Below are 19,885 nucleotides of genomic sequence, written 5' to 3' on the forward strand. Positions count from 1 at the left end.
TTTCATGTTATTTCGCCACTCTCCCCCTCACTTTTGATGCAGGTGACACAAGAAATGTATCAAATATTGGTTGGACGTGGCTTTGAGCTCACCTGTCGTGGCAGCGTCAATGTAAAGGGTAAAGGCTCCATGATTACATATTTTCTGAAAGGAAAGTCAACGCAAATACCGGAAGTCCCAACGGGCAATTTCAACACAGCGACGTCGCTGAGCGAGACCAAAGATGAAAGTGTCGAAGACAACAAAAAACTCATTGAAACAACAACTAGTCTACCAATTACCTCGCCTCAAGAAGAGAAAACTGCAGCAAGTAACATTGAGATCGTTGATAAGAAGCCGGAACTGCTGGCCACAACGCAAGAGCCCAGCAAAACGGCTGAACTATCCAGCATACTACAAAATGAGCACAACCAGACCAGCATCGACTCTGGCGATGATCTCTCACCCGACTCGGAGTTGAACTCTTACATGCAGAGTGCCACGGCGCAGCGGCGCAAGTCACTCTGTCGTCAACACAACATATCATCTTCCTTCGGCACAACAACCAGCTCGACGTCAGCACTCACGCCCACCATGTCGAGCAGTTCCAGTGTGGTCACAATAGCCGTAATGCCCGCCATCGCCAAGACTGCCTCCTCATCCGTGGACAACTCTACGGAGGGCAATTTGGGGGGCGGCTCCCTGAATACCGCCACGCCCGGGAACTCGTCGAATGGACGCGGCAATAGCCAGCCACGCACCTACGTTGACGAACTGAAAGAAGAATACAAAGATGACAGCGACAAGGCGCCACTCAAGGACTCCATTGAAAATTTACAAATTCTACTGAAAAACAATATAAGTTTGTCGGATCTCAGCAATAAGCAGCAATTGAATCTCAGACCAAGCGATGCCAAAATGCAACAGCTGAAAAAGGAGACCATTGTCACATTCCGCACCGAAACGCTTGCCTGCCGACAACGCAATTCGATTACAACGATCGCCACGACAACGCGGCTGCGCAGTTTTGACGAATGCATCACTTCTGTCTTGACAACGCCAACAACAAAAGCAACCGGCGCTCCCAACAATACTCAGTGGACAAATGGCAGCGCGCATAAAAGCGCCGAAAACTCAACGAACGACAAGCAACCGATGCATAATGGCCCGCAACAACGTCCACAAGACTTGTCGGGTCGTCAACGCGTCGACACACATCGCAGTCCCATCAGAAGTTCGCAGTCGATGAGTCCCATCGGTCTGACCGGCAGCGAAGTGTTCGTGCTGCCCAACAGCCGCAGCATGATCGTGTTCAGCAGCAGCGGGAGCAGCAGCAGCGACGCCGCCAGCTCCAGCAGCGAGAGCAGCAACACGGCCGCCGACAGCACGATCGCCTATATGCTGCAGGACGTGAGCACCTAAGCCCTCGTGGAAATAATGTACCAAATTGTAAGTTTACTGTTATTTGCTGTAAATTATCCAAAGTTAGCATTTCAATTGTAATTACGTTAAAAGTATTTGTTGGAGCTTGTGTACAGAGAAAGAGAGGTTTAAATACTGTTAAGTAGAAGAAGTAGAGTAGAGTATGTACAAAGCTATTTAAGTAAGTAGTCTAATTAGCGATCGTGTATATATAATGAACAAACGAATCAAATTGCAAAGGGAAAAGTGCAGGTACATTAGTTGAATAGGATGTCAAACATACTTACTATACATACACACTTAGTGTTAGGTCATTGTTCTTCTTCATTAGTGCTTAGTTTACTAGAGATCTCTGAATTACGCCATGCTTTGCCTCCGATTTAAGTTTGTGTATAGTAGTCGTATGATGTACATAAATGCAAGCTGGAAGTTGGCTGGCTGGTTGATTGAAAAGGGATGTGCCAGAGTGTCAGACCACAGGCGGTCGCACTTAGGCCAACAATAGGTCAATTGTGTTCTCGCCTAGTAACCTAATCAAGCCTTATCCAGCAGTTCATCGTATTTGGTTAAGCTTAAGTTACTCTTCTTTATTTTCCTTCACTTAATATGAGTTTTCATTGTTTTCATTTATTGGTTAACTAATCACTTAAGAGATCTTCTATGACTTTTAAGGAGATACAATTCACTACTAAACGAGAGGACTGCACTCATCTAGTGCAGGCTTTCTTCTATAGTTTCATCAAAAATCATTCTACATTGGCGTTCAATGTTGGTTTTGCTTTCGGTGTTTATATTTGTGCCAAAATCAATGAAGTTAGCAACAGCCTTGAGGTGTGGCTGTCATAGTGGCATATGACTCAAGTCGTAAGCGCGTTGACTATTTATTTAATAACAAGAGATAGTAAATTCATACACCTTTCTCCATTTGTCGTGGGCAAACATTTTACAAAAATTAAATATATTTTTTTTAGTTACAAGAAAATGGTTAACCCGAACTTATTCAATTTTTTGCTTGAATTGATCTGTCAAAGTTAAAATTCTACTAATGATCTAAAAATAAAGTCTGGTTGTTTTGAGGAATATAATATGGAAATAAAATATAGAATAAAGAGTAGGCTATGAGATCCACTACTATACTTGACTAAGAATCTATCGTTATTAACATAAGAAAGTTCTTAATTTATTCACTTTCTTTAAGGCAAAAGTCTTAAGAATCTGTAAAGTTATCAAATTGCTTCTCATTGAATATCCATAAGAAGTTTTTGAGTTCAATTGTCAACAATTGTTACAAAATTTTTGTTTAAACTAGTACGATTTAAATAAAAAACTATCATTGAATTATAATTTTACTTGAAATACTATTTTTTAGCTAAAAGTAAAGTCTAGATATCTTATTTCTTAATAAACTTTTTTCGAAGAGAATAGTTTGTAAGGGCCACTGCTTTATCGTATACTCTCTTCTAAGGCCATATTTAACTCTCCAGTCTCCCGATCTCCGCATATGAAGTTCTTAAATTACTCACTTACGTCAAAGTGAACATTTTGAGATTCCGAAAACGTACCACATTGGATTTCATGATTTCATTAGTTACTTTTAAAAATATCACGTGATTATGATTTGCGCAATTTTTCGAAGAGATTGTTTTTTCACTAAGTAATAAGAGGGTAGTTGAGGTTCCTAAGAGTTAAAGGTACAGCACATCGAAATATATATGTATAGAGCTAACGGTGCTTCTTTGAAAAAAAAAGTTTTGTTCTGAATGACAGCGTATGTGTTTGTAAATATATGTATAATTAGCATATACCACAAAAACTTATAATTTTGTTATAGAATAATATTATATCACATATTAGAAATTGTATTCTTTTCGGTTTTCATTAAAAATTAAAACAAGTTAACTGTAAATATTATATAATTATGTATATATGAGGAATAATAAGTAAAATGGTTTCAAACCCAATTTAAAAAACCCTAAAACTTAAGCTTGAAGCAGTAAATTAAATTGCTTGGATCAATATGAAGAAAAATATCGACGATTTTAAGGGCAATAAAAAATATCACATTTTTTGAACAAAAATACTTCAAATTATACTGATTAGCAACAAAGTGAACGCCCTCAACAGCTAAATTATTTGCTTTTGATTTAGATACAGTTAATTTCATTATAATATGTAGGAAGCCCATAGGTCAGCTGTCTAATGCTGGGGCGCCAATGAAAAAGCTTAGCGTTATGCATATAGTAAAATATTGGCTGCAAATATATGTACATACATACAGGTATAAATTTGTTAATTGCAGTTAATCAGTGTTTTTGTGATTTTTAAGTACTTATTTATTGTTGTTGTTGTTAGAATGATTGCAAATCATTATTCCCAAAGTATTAATAATCGTTCAGATGCAAATTGCATTAAAAGTGAATTAAAAATGCATTAAAAAGCTATTTAATTGAAATAAATCTATATTAATTAAGTACACTTAAGCAGTTATAAAATATTACTCTGCGCTTATATGTGTGCAAAATAAGTATAAGCATTAAATATTTAAAACTAACTGTAAACCTGTTGAGGCAGCTAAGCTCTTTTTAGGCAAATTTAAGTGAATAATATTATGAAAAAATGCAACTCTGTCAATTTGTGGCTGTATACGAAACACGTACCGTTCATTTCCACCAGAAACAAACATATATACTTACAAACAACAAGTCACACATATACATACATGAATTAATCAACACATACTTACATACGAATATATCTAAGTTTAACTCACGCATACAAGCAGTATTGTGTGTGCAAATAAATTTAGTAAAATTGAATGTGTACAAAATAAATTACAAATCATTGTATATACATACAAACAAACATAAAAACACACTTGCTATGCAAATTATTCAAATTTTATATACTCGATTATTGCATTTATTTACAACCACATGCATTCACACCCCATTTATTATGATGTGAAAATAGAAATTCTTTTATGCAACTCATCTTCAATGAGTGAGTATACTGTGCGTCAAATGGAGAGTTACATGAAGCAAATACTTGTTGTTATATAAAGTATGCTTATATCTGTGTGGATCGATTATTTTGGGTTGTTAAATCTTAAATAGTCATTTAACTTCCGAATGCTCTCTCTAAATGGAACTTTCTAAACTATAAAATATTTAATTTTGAAACTGCAGAGGTACATTAATACAGCTGTGGTAATCATTTTCGGGTAAAATAAAGTTTATTCTTCGTCTTTGCTTTGATATGATTATTTTAGTCTTACAGACCATGGGAGACCTTTACACTTGTTTAATATAAAAGTAACATTTTGTCGTCGAAGATTTTCCACCAACTTCCCACATAGTACCGAAAATGAAGTGAACCCCACTCAGCCAGTTTAGATAAGCTATTCAGTTCAGTTAAGGGGTTATATGCACTTGTAAGTCAGAAAAAATTATTGTTTGTAATATTTTTTCAAAGTTACTTTTTATTTAATAAATTAACAAAAAAAATTAAAATTACATAATTCCATATACTTTGGTAATATCCAGGAGAATTATCGAAAAAAGATTTCTGATGTTGAGGAAATTTTTTCTGCTTAAAATTATCTCAAATCCAAAATCCAAAATATTGTATCAATACATGAGTACGGGTAATGATTGAAGAATTTATCAAAATTTTAATTTTTGACAAAATGACGGCCTGCAATAAAAGTATTTTTTATCAAAAGGTAGGGCGAATGGTTCCTTAGTTTTAAAAAGGAACAAATGTCCCAAAAAGTTTTTCTTCAATTTATAAGGATCCAGTTATTCTATATTGCATTATTTTTTATTATGAACATTTTACTTATAACCATTTTTTGTATATTAGGATCTTGTGATCAAAGAATTTTGGTAGTAGTATGTCGGACCATTGTCCTATATAACTTTAATATAACCTTTAGAAGCCTTTTGCATTTTACTAGACGGTCATTCTCCTTTTTTTTTGCACTTCAATTATCTTAGAGTGACTTGCTGTCGCACAGTGTACTCATCATTTATTTATACATACATATATCGCTTCGCTGTGGTTGAAAATTACTATTTTATTTACGAAACCATGAATTGATTGATCAAATTAATTGCGAATTATGCAAATTCAAGTTTTAACCGAAAAAACCAAAAGTTATTTATTAAAATAATTTATGCAAATAAATTTATGTAAATGTAATTACTGGTAATCAGTGTTGTAAAATACACCAACAAAACAAAAAAAGCAAATCGCTAACGAAGCATAAATGTACAAAAAGCACCTAAAATAGAAAAAAATATGTCTAAAATACCCAATGTCTTACTGTGATTGTATCTATGTACCACTAGTATATCGTATATACATAAATATAAATAAATGCATATTAGTGCATATGCGAATATAATTACGAGTAAGAGTGTATAACATAAATTGCCTCAAAGTAAAGTAAAATAAATTTATGCGCAAACACTTTAAGTGAATTCTCTTTCGATTTTCTATTAATTTGCTTAAAGAAGCCACTGACATTGTTTAATTATTAGTATCGAACAGGTTATCAATGCTTATGAACTTTTATTACACTCCCTCTTTTATGTTAGATCAAAGCTGACACATCCTTGACTTAATGCACTAAGTCATATAGAAAAGGAAACGTATAGAGACTGCTTCTGTTTCGTTGTACTATGTACATACAAGTAGTACTAGTTTCACACTAGTTCAGAAACAGTTGGCTGACCGCCTCTCTCACGACAAGAACTCGACATACACATATGTATATACTCATCATAATAATGCTACTTATCGCAGGATTTTTTACAAGGAAAGTTTTCAAATTGTCTATCACACTTGTAACATAAGGTCTTGGTCCGATAAGTGTACTGTTTACAACAATGCGATTCTTCGATTGAGAACATGCTTTAGAACATTCTTTATGCATTCTTAAGTAAATTTTTAAACTAGTTCACACACTTTCCTGTAAAGCTTTCTTCTTGAAGATACTTATGGCAGTTGTAACAGATTTCCTCAAACAGTTTGTACACTCGATCATCACTACTTATGATGGCCAAAGAGAGGTTTTTCACAGGTTCAGTTTTACTTTAGTTAATGCTCAACCTCCTAACAAAAAATCAACATCTTTTTGGTGTCGATCAAAAATCTCAATCGACAGAGTTATGTGCTCGCAGACAGCCGCCTGTCTGCTGACTTAGATATTGCTGCTGCTAAAGTGTCCATGAGTTGTGACCAGCTGCTAATGGAATTTAATTTGTGTTTTATAAACTAATTGAAATGTATAACGGACACAGTGGCATTGCGGCCAAACGATGTCTGGTCTGACGGACAAACATATGTATACATATGCATATGTATGAGTGTATTATATACATATGTACTATATGTAAGTACTTTGTCGTATGTGCAGGAAATAAATGCTTGGTCACTCAGATTTTCAACTGAACTCAACATTTCACGCATTTTCCATTAAACATATCATACATATGTATACATGTGTGTATATCTCTACCATATTTTTAGCGCTTTTTCGGGAAAATCTCCCCACGATGACTGTCACATTTTTAGCATAGCTTAAATGCTTAGCAATTAATAATCTAAATACCAAAACAATTTGTTGAGGACTCTCAAAGCAATTAATTTCACATTTGCGCTTTTAACAAATAATTAATTACGCTTTTATTAACACAAAATATTTTTAGAGACTTTTTTTTGGGGATTTCAAACACTTTTCATTAATATGACAGATACAAAAGTGAAAGTTTGCAAAAACGAATATTTAAGAGAAATTCACAGAATAATGTGAATAGTGCATATGTATATGTATGTAAGTATATTTGTATGTATATAATACTGTTATATTGGTGTATATGTTTATGTAGTTTAAGTGCAGAATACAAGGAAAATATTGAAACTCATATGAAAAGTTATCTATATTTGTATCATACAATTTAAATACATAAATGTCTGTGCAATAATGTTTATTAAATGTTAAGTACTATTGTATATGAGAGAATTTTAAATTTTAAGACTAAATGTGCTGTTAATTAAAAATGGAAAATATTTACAAATGAATAAAGAAACAGAAATTAAAAAAAAAAAGGTTGTTTAATGTTGAATGAAAACCTGAGTCCTGGTGACATTCTTCTCTTACTCTCTTATTTACGAAAAAGGTTACATGCGTTAAGCAGCTTGAGAGTGTTCAATGAGCGGCCCTCATTAGCACGTCTGGTGCCGCAAAAGTTACTATCGGTCTCAGAGAAGCAGATGATCTAGATAATAGTTGTGTGCCTAGACGCTCCAGAATCCTCGCAAATCTTGACTTCATTCCGGATTACTATCCACTCATGTAGCAGGGCAGCAATACCAGTTTTGTGTTCATCACAGTAAAATCGTGGTGTGGTATTGGAAGTTGTTTGGAAAGAGACGATGTAGCATCATTTTAACACTTCCGAAGTAAAAGTGATGATTATTCCCATTTCCTCAAATAAAAGACTGTGAAATAAATTGAGGAGGGGTTCAAAGCGACTTAGCTAGACTAAAACCCACAGCTCTGGTATCAGAAATGATTCTGTTTAACAAGAATATTGTCAAGAATTAACTCAATGGCTTTGGCAATGCCAAACTAGTTTAATTATATTTTCTGTAACAATTTTATATAATTCTTAAACTCGAATTTATACCTACTAAGTAGTTTTCCAAGAATAGTTCACGTAGAAAAGTGTAATTTTGATATTTTTCCCGGTATTTCATTAGTTTTCTGGCAGTTTCTCCTTGGCTTGCTTAGGAGGACCAAAACCATACCCATCTTCTTCTAGAATCGTGATTTTAGATAATAAAACCCAAAGTTATTTAAATGTGAGTTCAAAGTTTTGTTTATTCTTCTTCATAATTTCCAAATTAGTTTGACCCTCTTCATGAACTTCACGAAGTGAATGCAAATAAAACCGCCAAACCATAAATATGTAAGGATGATAGAACACACCTTGGATGGCAATAAATCTCATTTAAATAAGCATATTGGAGGCAGTTCTCGCGCAAAATGTAAATATAAAAGTATAATTGTTGTAAATATGCGATTGCTAAATAATAAAATAGAAGGGATGAAATTCATTTAACAAAACACACGAAGTTGAAATTTCACGTGCCCACATCAAAAAGTCTTGCGTTCAGCTTTGCCTCGCGGCGACGCAACGGCGCAGCTTTCGACGGTTGACACTCCATTAAATCTTAAATCTTCTTAGCACGACGCCACAGACAGTAGTAGCCCAAAATGTGGAAGCCAAAGTAAATAGCCACAATCGCCAGCAAATTTCGGTAGAGGTTCGACTCATTAAAACTGTATTTGTCCAGCACATCCTGACCGGTGTGGAAGCACGGCAAGTTCTCGCTCTCCTCGAAGCAGGCTGCAAAACAGGTTAAGAAAACATTCGTGGAATGAGAGAAACCAAAAAAATATGAAACAGGAAATTAATTACCATTAAAAAATGTAGGGACGCTACGGGACTGAGTGAAAGTAAGGTAGAATTGTGGGAGTGGGAACGCTTATGCAAATAAGGCAAAGCAGCTTAAGTAAATTTTAAATTGGCAAAAATACGCCGAGCCAATGGCCGTTACAAGCGCAGCTAAGTAGGCCAGTGGCGACTGAGAGAATGTGAGGCAGAAAAGGTAGAACTTCCCGCCGAATGTATGGTAAAGCAAAGCATAAACTACAGCCAGCCGACACGTTGAAATTAATGAAATTTAAGGTGAAATTATGGACACAGGTAAACAAGACTTTTGCATAAGCGGCAGATGGAGTGAAGTGAGGAGAGAGCGAGAGCAAAATTAAGGTTAGTGAAACATGAAAATATGGAAAGCATTAAATAAATAGAAATTTGGTTTAAAGTAGAACTTATCTAAGTGCGTAATAATCTTTCGGTTATAAATGAAGAACACTTCAAATAGATTTAGCTTACCTTAAATAGATATAAACTTAAATTTCTTTCAAGTAGTAGCATAAGCATAGATGAAAATTAATATTATTAGGGTGGCGTGTTTTCATAAAGTCAGGTGGGAAAATATGTATTAAAAAAAAAATTAAGACAGTCGGAATTTTAATATGTACGGCTATTTATTTAATGAAAATTGGTGCATATGTTCCTTAGCATCTGAAAGTGCCGGTATTGCAAATGAGCATAATCGGACCATTTTCACGCCCACAAAATAATCGAAAACCTATAAATTGTCATAATGTAAACACAATCTACATAAAAGGTAAACAAAAATGTAAACAAAGGGGCTAGTGATCAGAAATATAAAAAAAGGTTGTTGACTTGGCTAAGTATAAACAAAGGTTGAGGACTAGGCTAAATGTAAACAAAAAGGTCATTGACCTCATAAAACGTAAATAAAGGGGTCATTGAACCACAAAATTTAAATAATAGGTTTAGTGACCCCAAATGTAAACTAAATTTGGACTTGACGAAGTGTAATAAAGGGATGTTGACTTGGCTAATGAAAACAAGGGGTCATTGGCCTCATAAGGTCTAAGGCAAGTTGCACGCTTTTTTTTAAACTCTTCATTAAACCGAAACCGAAACCGGTGATTTCGGGCCACTACAAGATATAGCTGCCACACAAAGCAGTAAAATTTAACAAAGCGGTAAAATTTAAGTCTTTGTATCTACTGATTTTAATTGACAAGATTTTGCAGGGATTATTGTCACGTTGCCTTAGATATAGCTGCCATACAAACTAATCGGTTAAGATACAATTTTTCTAATGTAAATTATCTGTTCTCACTTTTTCCATATAATTATATTAAAAAATACTCATCTTAAAAATAATTGCGAAAAAATCTTAAAATACGCACCCACCCTACTATGATTACTAAACAAAAAGAGTATGTAAATGTAGGTCGCGCAAATATGATGCCAATAACTCAGTGCAAATATGAACACACTCAAGCATTATTGGTGTTAATTTAAAAATAAACTTTTTTTAATATACACATTCATACTCACTGATGTTTTGGACGCCGGACCATTGTGCAATCGTCATCGCTTCATTTGCATATAACATCCATGACAGGAATTGTGTCCAATAAAACGCCATTGGCAAAGTGCTGCAAGTTAACCGCAAACATATGTACATACACGTCTCATTAAATATTTATGTGCACGCGGGTATATAACCCAAATAAATGTATGTGTGTGCGTGTGACAAGTGAGCACGTTGGGCATTGACAGCAACTCACCTAATTTTAATGAAAATTCCAGATGTTATCATGAAAATGTAATCGACGGGCACCAAATAAGCCATGGCCAAAGGAACTGAATTGAACGCTGTGGAAAAGAAGCAGCCGCAGGCTGTTGCCACATTCATAACCAGAACGATTGATATGGCCGTTATGCTGAAGGCGAAGAATGTGGCACGCAAACCGGTTATCCAATAGCAGATTATTACGAACAGCAGCGGCTCAATGATCATTCCAGGTAGCTAGAATGCATAGAAAGATGGTCAATTCACTAAATATGAATTCTCTTTATTATTAAATTCACATTCTTTAAAGGCTTCTTCCAAAAAGTAAACCCTATTTTAGAAGGTCAAAATCACAAATCTGGTCAAAGTTTTTGCCAAAATTACGTTTAAATTCACTTACCATCGCCAGTATGTTGGCCACATAGTATTGTGCCGTCGAATACATTCCAGAACGTGTTTCGCGTAGAAATAGGGGGAAGCCCTGTGGGAAGACATTCAAAACGGAATACATCGGATGATAGGTATTTTCGGATATCATAACGAACAGCGCACCCTGTACGGCTTGCACTCCCAGCTGTGAGACCGTTATGGTGCCGGCAAAACATGCGCCTATAATAACGGCCATAGCCATTTTTTGGAAAAATCGCATACGTTGCACCGTTGGATCACGCATTAACGACAGCGACGCGCGATACCAAATCATATGGAACTTTTTGTACCAAGCAGCCGAACGAAAAGTATCTACCTCCACGTCGAAGGGATAGTCACCCGTCTGCGCCATATGAATCTCCAGATTAACCAGCATATCGCGTTGTTTCGCTGCGCCGCTGACCGCAAACATATCGCACAAATGCTGCGCGGAACGTTGAGAGGCTTGCTCATATCCCGGATCCGTGGCCAACACGCCAATCAAGAAGTCCGCCGGATTATAAGCCTCCGGACAGTGATAACCGTTCTCAGCGAAAAAGTTGAGCGCATTTTGTGGCGAACCAGTGAAGGCCACACGCCCATCGGCCAAGAGTAGCACATTGTTGAACATATCGAAGAGCTGACTGGAGGGCTGATGTATGGTGCATAATATAGTAGTGCCCTTTTTGGCCAGGTCGTAAAGTGTTTGCACTAATTGTTGAGCGCTAAACGAATCCAGCCCGGTGGTGGGCTCGTCACAGAACAAGATGACCGGATCGTTAAGCAGCTCGACAGCGAACGCCAGCCGCTTGCGTTCGCCACCCGACAACATTTTCTTGTCATCGCCGGAGCCGATGCGCGTGTGTGCGACGGACAGAAGACCGGTGCGTTCCAATAGATCGTTTATAATTTCCTTGCGTTCGCGACGACTCACACGACGATCCAAGCGGAGATGAGCCTGCATTAAGTAGGGATAACAAAAGGTAAAGTGGAAATCTAAATAAAATTAAATTGTGTCTACTCACCATGAATGTCATGTGCTCCAGTACGGTTAAAGTGTCGATAAATAAATCATCCTGATATACATAGCCGCTGATACGATGCATAAATGGGCCAATGCGACGGCCGTTTATCAAGATGTCACCCTGAACAATGGTGCCGGCTAAAGATAGCGTGCGTGAGATAAATGCAAACGGAAATAAGCGATATCAGTGTTATCTTAGGCATAGCCATGAACATTCAAGGTACACAGCGTTAGTTAAATGAGTACATTGGTATGGTCGAACGTTAGGGGTGTCCTTTTTTTAAATTTGCTAATAAAATTTTTTTGCGCCGAGTTTGAGGGTAGAGGTTGTTGCAATTGTAATACAAAATTACTACCAATAAATCACAGAAAATAAATTTTTACCAGATTTTCTTTGACTAAAATCGTCATAGAATATGATATAAGAATCTCTAGAACACCGAGCTGCCACACGAAGTTCTAAGTTTATTAATTATGCCATTGACCTGATGGATAGAGTTGAGTTTCTATCACTGCATTGTTTTGACCTCTTGCATGGCTTTTGGCTAGTGTTAATCATTGCTTTTCTCCAAACAGTTTTGAGAACTGCAAACCACACTGAATCCGTCTTCGGACGTCTGGTTTCTGGATTCTACAGCTTCGTTCATTCCAGCATTCATTATTGGATAATATATATATTTGAATGAAGAGAGCCGTAGCTGAGAGTGTACACGAGGACCGTGGAGAGTCGATTCGGCGCCGTTCTGCAACAGCAACTCGGACTGACGCATGGAACGACTTGGCGCATTTTATGTCTTATATTGAAAGCGTACGAAATATAGCTTTTGCGAGAATTGAACTCGACATTCCCAAGCGACATCGCTTCGCTCTATAAGCTCTTCAAAAGTTCCCAGAAGATCTCACGAGCCAAATTTTGTTCAGCAATGAGGCTGGCTCAACGGGTATGTAAACAATTACCGCATTTGGAACGAAGAGCAACTGAAGAAATTCAAGAGTTGCCACTTCAATCAAAAATAAACAACGGTTTGATGTGGTTTGTATGCCGGTGGAATCAGCGGTCTATATTTATTTTAAAATGATGCAGGTCAAAGGCGACCGTTATCGCGCCATGATAACCGACTATTTGATGCCTGAATTTGAAGCTCATGATCCAACGACATTTGGTTTCAACAAGACGGCGCCACATCCCACACTTCGCATCAATCAATGGAATCATTGAGAGACCACTTCGGTGGGCAAGTTTTGAGCCGGTCGATAGGCCACCAAGATGGAGTGATATCAGCCCGTTGCAGTTTTTCCTGTGTGGACATGTAAAGTCTAATGTCCATGCAGATTCAGGCCAGTCGAAACGCTCGAACGAGTCATCGAAAATTGGACTCAATGGATGAACCAACTTTTGAAAGAATAATCTTCAAAAGATAAATGACAAAGAATGTTCTTTCGAATGATAATAAACATTTCCCATTAAATTTGAAGTTTCTGTGTTTACTTCCTTAAAAGTTGCAAACCTTGAAATGGATAATCCTTTATAACAATATCTGGACACACCAGAACTTATCAGAACTTCTTAAAAGTTGTTTAATATAATATCAATAAAAGTCATCTTGGGCTTACAAACTTAATTAGCATTAAAATTATATCTTGCATATACTAAACAGCAGCACTAAAAAGGACACCCTTAATGAAAATAATTATTTTGATATATGCATAATATTTTACAATGTACGTATGCATTTATATACATATGTATATATTTTATCTATGTGTTGCATATTTATTTACTAACCTGGTTGACGGAAGGCGAGTGTTGACATCAGTGTCGTCTTACCAGAGCCACTGTCAATGTAAGTAAATTATATTTTCACATTTACATATATGTGGCATTTTTGTAATTAGAGAAGAATGTGAGTTACCGTTTTTATATGCACACAAGTGTGTAAATAAAAAAAAAACAAAGCAAAGATAAAAAACTTAGAATACATTGACCCGCAAACGTAAATCTCTCTATACACGACCACACACACACTTACATATATGTATATTCACTGACGTATCGTAGAATGCAAAAAGTAAATAAAACAATTTTATTTATTTGCATGAACATTTGCCCCACTGGGAGGCGTTCGCCATTGAAGAGCACTTGACAACAATTACACTCGTGCAGCATGGCTTTTTCGTTGCATCCACAGAGGCGTTGCATATTCACTATCTAACTGTTGTTCAAGTTTATTTGCATGCTTGCGCACTCGTTCGCTGTTCATTGGCATCACTCATGTTTTCAGGTAATTAATTTTTATGTTGCTTTCAACTGCTTTTAGTGCTTATCACAACCGTTATCTCTTATGTTAGAACATAAATAAAAAATAACTTATGTTTGTGGCATTTAGAGAATTATCTCCATTTAACGCAGACTGAATGTGTAAACGTTTCCTAGCATGGCTTAGACATTTAATATTTTTTTTCTAAAGGAGAAGTGGTATGAGAGCAATCCATGGACGCTCGTTATACTGTGGCTTGTGCAATCTATATTGTCACCTTTTTAAAAGGTAGTTCATAATCATATACGCTATTTTTAATCAGCATGAGGTTCCTATCTATGTAAAGTAAAAAACTATCCGTAACAGATTTGTTTACCTTCAATTTGCAGTTGTATTACAAATTTTGTTTCATAAAAAATCTCACAAATTTCTGACAAAATTCATGAGTACAAATTCGCCTCGACTTATTCCGCTCTAAATGCATTGGTGATATCAATCTTGAGAGCTGTAAAACGTCACCATAATTGCATTTACTATTCTCAAAATCATTACAGTTATTTTCCGGTATAAGAAGTCAATGACTTCTTGCTTGATTACCAACTCTTTTGCTGCTAAACCAGAAGCCCTATAAATAAGTAGTGCAGATGTAATTCGAAACTTGACCGCATTCAGTGCAACGAATGCAAAGCCAAAGGAGAAGGCGAAGGAAATTGCGTGAACTCAAGAAACTCTCTTACAGAAAGCGGCAGTATCGGTTAACGGTACAACAGAGTCTTTAAACATGTACATATATATGTATGCGCCATTAGTTGTAATTATTTTAAATGTGATTGACTAATTCAATATAATGATTGGATTAAATAGTAGTAGAAACGATAAAAATTTGTTTTCGAGATTGGCACAATCTTTTTGATTTCCGTGTGCAAGCAGTGTTTTTAAATTTTTTATCGATTCAGTCTGTTCCGACCGGTCCGGGTCAAATTTGATCTTTCGTTGGTAAATTAAAATACCAAAACACTCATGTAAGGGTTCTTTCTTGCACCATTTTATTACTAGCATAGATTATGTTCGGGATATGTCTGGAAAATTCACAATCGATCGATTCGAAATTTCGTCGACTTCAAAGCTGTTTTTGACAACACGAAAAGGCAGCTCATTTCCTTTATGTCGCTATGTCTGAATTTTGTATCTTCTCAAAAGTGTTGCCGAGTAAACTGATGTTGAGCAATACTAAAAGCTCCATCAAGATCGGGAAGGACATCTCCAAGCCGTTCCAAACGAGATTTCAGACAAGGCGACTCCCTATTGTGCGACTTCTTCAATTTCCTCTTGGACAAAATAATTCTAACTACAGATCTGAATAGAGAAGGTAAATCAGTTATAAGAGTGTATAGCTGCTGGCGTACGCCGATAATATTGATATCATTGGTCTCAACAACCGCGCAGTTAGTTCTGCTTTCTCCAGACTGGACAAGGAAGCAAAGCAAATGAGTCTGGTGGTGAATGAGGGCAAGATGAAATATCTCCTGTCATCAAACAAATAGTCGTCGCAATCGCGACTAGGCACCCACGTCACTGTTGACAGTCATAACTTTAAAGTCGTAGATAATTTCGTCTATCTGGGAACCAACGTTAATACCATCATCAAAGTCAGCCCCGAAATCCATTGCAGAATAACTCTTGCCAACAGTTGCTACTTTGGACTGAGTAGGCAATTGAGAAGTAAAGTCCTCTCCCGACGAACAAAAGCCAAACTCTATAAGTTGCTCATAATTCCCATGTAGAGGCTTGGACGATGACATCAACAGATGAGTCGACGTTGAGAGTTTTCGAGAGAAAAGTTCTGCGAAATATTTATGGTCCTTTGCGTATTGGCCACGGCGAATATCGCATTTGGAACGATGAGCTGTACGAGAGCTGATACGAAGACATTATCTTAGTTCAGTGAATTAACAGACAGCGCACTGGCGAGGTCATGTGGTCCGAATGGATGTAAACAATCCAGCTCTGAGAGTATTTGACGCAGTACCCGCCAGGGGAAGCAGAGGAAGAGGAGGACCTCCACTTGCGAAATGCCAGGCGGAGAAGAGCTTGACTACATTTGAAATCTCCGATTGAGATCGGTCAGGATGAGACTTTTTCTTTCTTGAATTTCCAAAATTCTGATTCTGAAGAATGTGTAATTTTTTAGGTCTTCGATGTAATGAGGTCATAAATGAACATTTTAAAAATATATTATCACATCTAGAGTTCGCAAATTTTTTATCGCTGTAAACCACGCCGTGAGCAGCTTAACCAACTTTCGACCACTGTTCCAACGATACACGTTAAGATGAATATGAGTGGATCATTCCAAACTTACTTTACACAAAACTATAACAGATTAAATAACTTTTATTTGCACTTTTTCTTTCAGCATTTGCAAATCTATTTGCTTATTCATTTAATTACAAGCAAAACGCTTATCAATATAAGCGCAAGTTGATTTCTTCACTTCACTGACTCTGACTCTACATAATCTAATACGACCGTCTAGAGGAATTCGATGCAAAACAAACAAACAGCGAAAATATCTCAGGGCTAACCAGTTAGATTATCAAATACGCTTATCTCACACATTCACACATACAGTGTGTGTGTGAGTGCGTCTGTGTGAGATCAGTGATAGCAAAAGCAAAAATTCAAATTTCAAGGATTTTCATGAAAATTAAAATCATTTTCACATGTTCACACATGCCATGCTAGGCCAGAGGTGAATAAAGCGCACGCCTCGGTCGCCGAAAAGCCGCAAAAAGCAATCTTGATGAAGGTGCGAATCGCCAGTGACAAGTTAAGAGTCCTTCATTGCGCGCTGCACAAACCAAAATACACACACACACACGCGCGCTCACTTAACGCACACAAACAGCACCGTTACACAAGCGTATGTACTTGTCCACCCACCTGGAACCCATTAGCGCCATCAGATTGCCCGGCTGCACCGCACCTGTCGAGTTGTTAATGATGCGCTTCATTTTGTGCAAACTGCCGCCACCGCTCGCGCCATTCGGCTCGCCCGTCGTGTAGACGCACAAGTCGCGCCACACCAACGTGGCACCCTGCTCCGTGGGCGACCACTTGCTGTAGCTGCGCAGTGGCAGACTACGCTCCGAACTGTTGCGCGTGGAGGCGGTGCGCGGCGGCGTGGTGGAGATGTCGGTGATGGCAATCCGACTGCCCGCGCCACTCGCGCCAGGACTTCCCTCGGCGCCGCTATTGCCATTCACACTGCTACTCCTGGCGCGCCCGTTATCATTGCTGTGCTTATTATTGCCGTTGCTCGGTACTCCAACAACGTCCTGCAACTCAATTTGCTCAGCAGCATCCATGTGGTTGGTGTTGTTGTTGTTGTTATTGGGGAAGATTTTCCCGTTCGTCGCGTAGTCAGCGCGTGGCGGATCAACGCTGCGGGTTTGCTCCATTGAGATGAGATTATCTGTTGACATTTTTATTGTATCCTTAAGGGATTTATCGGTTTTGTCTTATTTTTGCCCCACTTTCACTTTGCACTATTTTCACAGTAGAATCACACACATACATACACATGCACTCCTGTCCGTTAAGTGCTCATTTGCAGTAGTTAAATGTGAAGTGGCAGCGCTCGCGTGTTTGCTTGGTTCCGCGCGTGGCGAACAACTGATTGTGGGGTTTCTTCGAAGCTGCCTAGGTACCGTGTGAGGCAAACACACGGATCTGTGGAAAACATATATAAATACCTAAGTACGTGTGCGATTGTACTGGCTTGCAGCCGTAGTAAAGGTGTGTGTGTGTATCTTTGAGTAGTTTGCTTTGGGCTAAAGCTCAACAGTAAACACACGTCTATCACCTAATCCCACAGTCTGAAGATACGCCTGAGTGGTATTCTAACTGTTATATGGCTATAGAGGTAGACATATTTGTTTGTACACACTTCTCACCTGTGTAGGCCAGACAGTTTGTTAAGCAGATCTTTTCGAACCACTCAACCACTGAACATAACGGCAAGTTGTTTGAAATGTGACAGTCTAAAGAGAGGTAGCTGCAACTGGCCTAATTATGATAGAACGGAAGGAGTTAACAACAGATCACTTTTATTAAATTTGAGGCGTCATAACTGCTATCTGAAGGCAAGACCAAATTTTTTGACACAAATTATGCATTTCACAAAATAGAAAGGCCACTCGTCCAAGCAGTAGACCAAGGAGTAGGCAAAATGGCCTACTGGACGCAACCGTTATTGCAAGTAGACGCAGCATACACGATAATTTCAACATTTTGCCTCGAGTCTAGTTGGAATTAACGATCCATTAAGTACTAATTGCACAATAAGTAACGTCGACAGAGTGATGTAAAGCGAGAGATAAGCTTGCTAAATATGCAACCGAAAGCTCAGTTCGCGCAATTGAATTATTTGTGTCTTGAAAAGTAACATATTACAAACTATTTCACTTACATATATTTTTTGGTTTCTACATAATAACAACATGTTGTCGAAATGAGGGGAGCACATTCTTAAATCTAACTGTATGGTTCCATAAACTGATAATAAATTGTAAAAAAAAGGTGAAATATTTAATTATTTATCAATATTTACGCTTTCAAAGTAATTCCCACCGAATTTAATACACCTACTACTGTGATCAATTTGAAAGGTGAATTTTGTCCATTTCATCTCCTTAAAAGTAATCCTCTCCCGCTGAAATATACTTTGTCAACGAATTTCCTAGTCATCATAGCATTTGAAAAAATCCTCCGTCGTGATAGCCATCAGAGCTTTACTCAAGAATCAGGCGAATGCGATGGTTGCGGCACGATTTTAGTTGAAAATGTGGCGAAATGATCACGAGTAACCAATGACCAGTATGAGATGGTGCATTACCGCACTTCTTAGGGCTTTACAAAAGGACGCGTATGTCAAATACTAATAAATATTTTGACGTGAAATTTAGCATAGATATTACTAACAGTACTACCAACTTACAGAAAAAGTTTACCGTTTCAAAAATGATCATTGATCACAGTATATACCAACGATTTCTTCATTCCTCAAAACACTTTTCATAAGGTTGGCCTTCAGCTCCTTCAGCTCTTTCGGAGAATTTTGTTGTATCTCTTGGATCGTCTGAAAGCGGGTTCTACGAGTCGGCAATTTCAGTTTGTGGAAAAAGAAAAAAAATCACACGTAGGGAAATTAGGTGAATACGGTCAACCGCCGTATTTATTGTTTTTTGGCTTTAAATTCGGACACAATCGTTCAGCTTTCAAATCACCAAAATATCCACCAAAATCATTCGAACGGACTCGCAAGAGATGTCGGGCTCTCTTGCCATGTCTCTAAGACTTGCTTGAAGATTTTCAAACATCATATCCTCACTTTTTTGTGTTTTTGATGAAACCTTACGGTGATTAAGTTTTCCAACATTCGCAACCATTCTACACGACAAAATATTGTTAAAAATACAAAATTTGAGACAAATTCTTTGTTCGATTTTCTTATCCATTGTAAAAATCGTAACACCCTACT

At 37.3% G+C, this 19,885-nt stretch overlaps 2 protein-coding genes across 5 annotated transcripts in view; one reads left to right on the forward strand and one right to left on the reverse strand.

Moving 5' to 3' along the window:
- The window catches only part of LOC105226517 (uncharacterized), a 102,792-nt gene extending 99,603 nt beyond the window's left edge, over nt 1-3,189 (forward strand). For all 3 annotated transcript variants that reach the window (XM_049459381.1, XM_049459380.1, XM_049459379.1), the window contains exon 28: nt 43-3,189. In XM_049459381.1, coding sequence (XP_049315338.1) covers nt 43-1,401 — 1,359 coding nt within the window. In that variant the 3' untranslated portion in view covers nt 1,402-3,189. The remainder of the gene's footprint in view (nt 1-42) is intronic.
- A 5,264-nt stretch (nt 3,190-8,453) lies between these two features.
- On the reverse strand, nt 8,454-18,053 carry LOC105226488 (protein scarlet). Of its 2 annotated transcripts, none has more exons than XM_011205378.4 (7): nt 17,287-18,053; nt 13,872-13,921; nt 12,087-12,223; nt 11,054-12,019; nt 10,649-10,890; nt 10,416-10,516; nt 8,454-8,816 (listed from the first exon to the last, which is right to left on the reverse strand). In XM_011205378.4, exons 1-7 carry the CDS (start codon nt 17,826-17,828, stop codon nt 8,641-8,643), a joined length of 2,214 nt encoding a protein of 737 aa, XP_011203680.2. In that variant the 5' UTR covers nt 17,829-18,053; the 3' UTR covers nt 8,454-8,640. The 2 variants fall into 2 exon arrangements, with proteins under 2 accessions (XP_011203680.2, XP_049315339.1); XM_049459382.1 differs by lacking the exon at nt 17,287-18,053 and adding an exon at nt 14,116-14,522.
- Nucleotides 18,054-19,885: the final 1,832 nt, after the last annotated feature.

The sequence above is a fragment of the Bactrocera dorsalis genome, chromosome 5, assembly GCF_023373825.1.
Source record: "Bactrocera dorsalis isolate Fly_Bdor chromosome 5, ASM2337382v1, whole genome shotgun sequence".
NCBI lineage: Eukaryota > Metazoa > Arthropoda > Insecta > Diptera > Tephritidae > Bactrocera > Bactrocera dorsalis.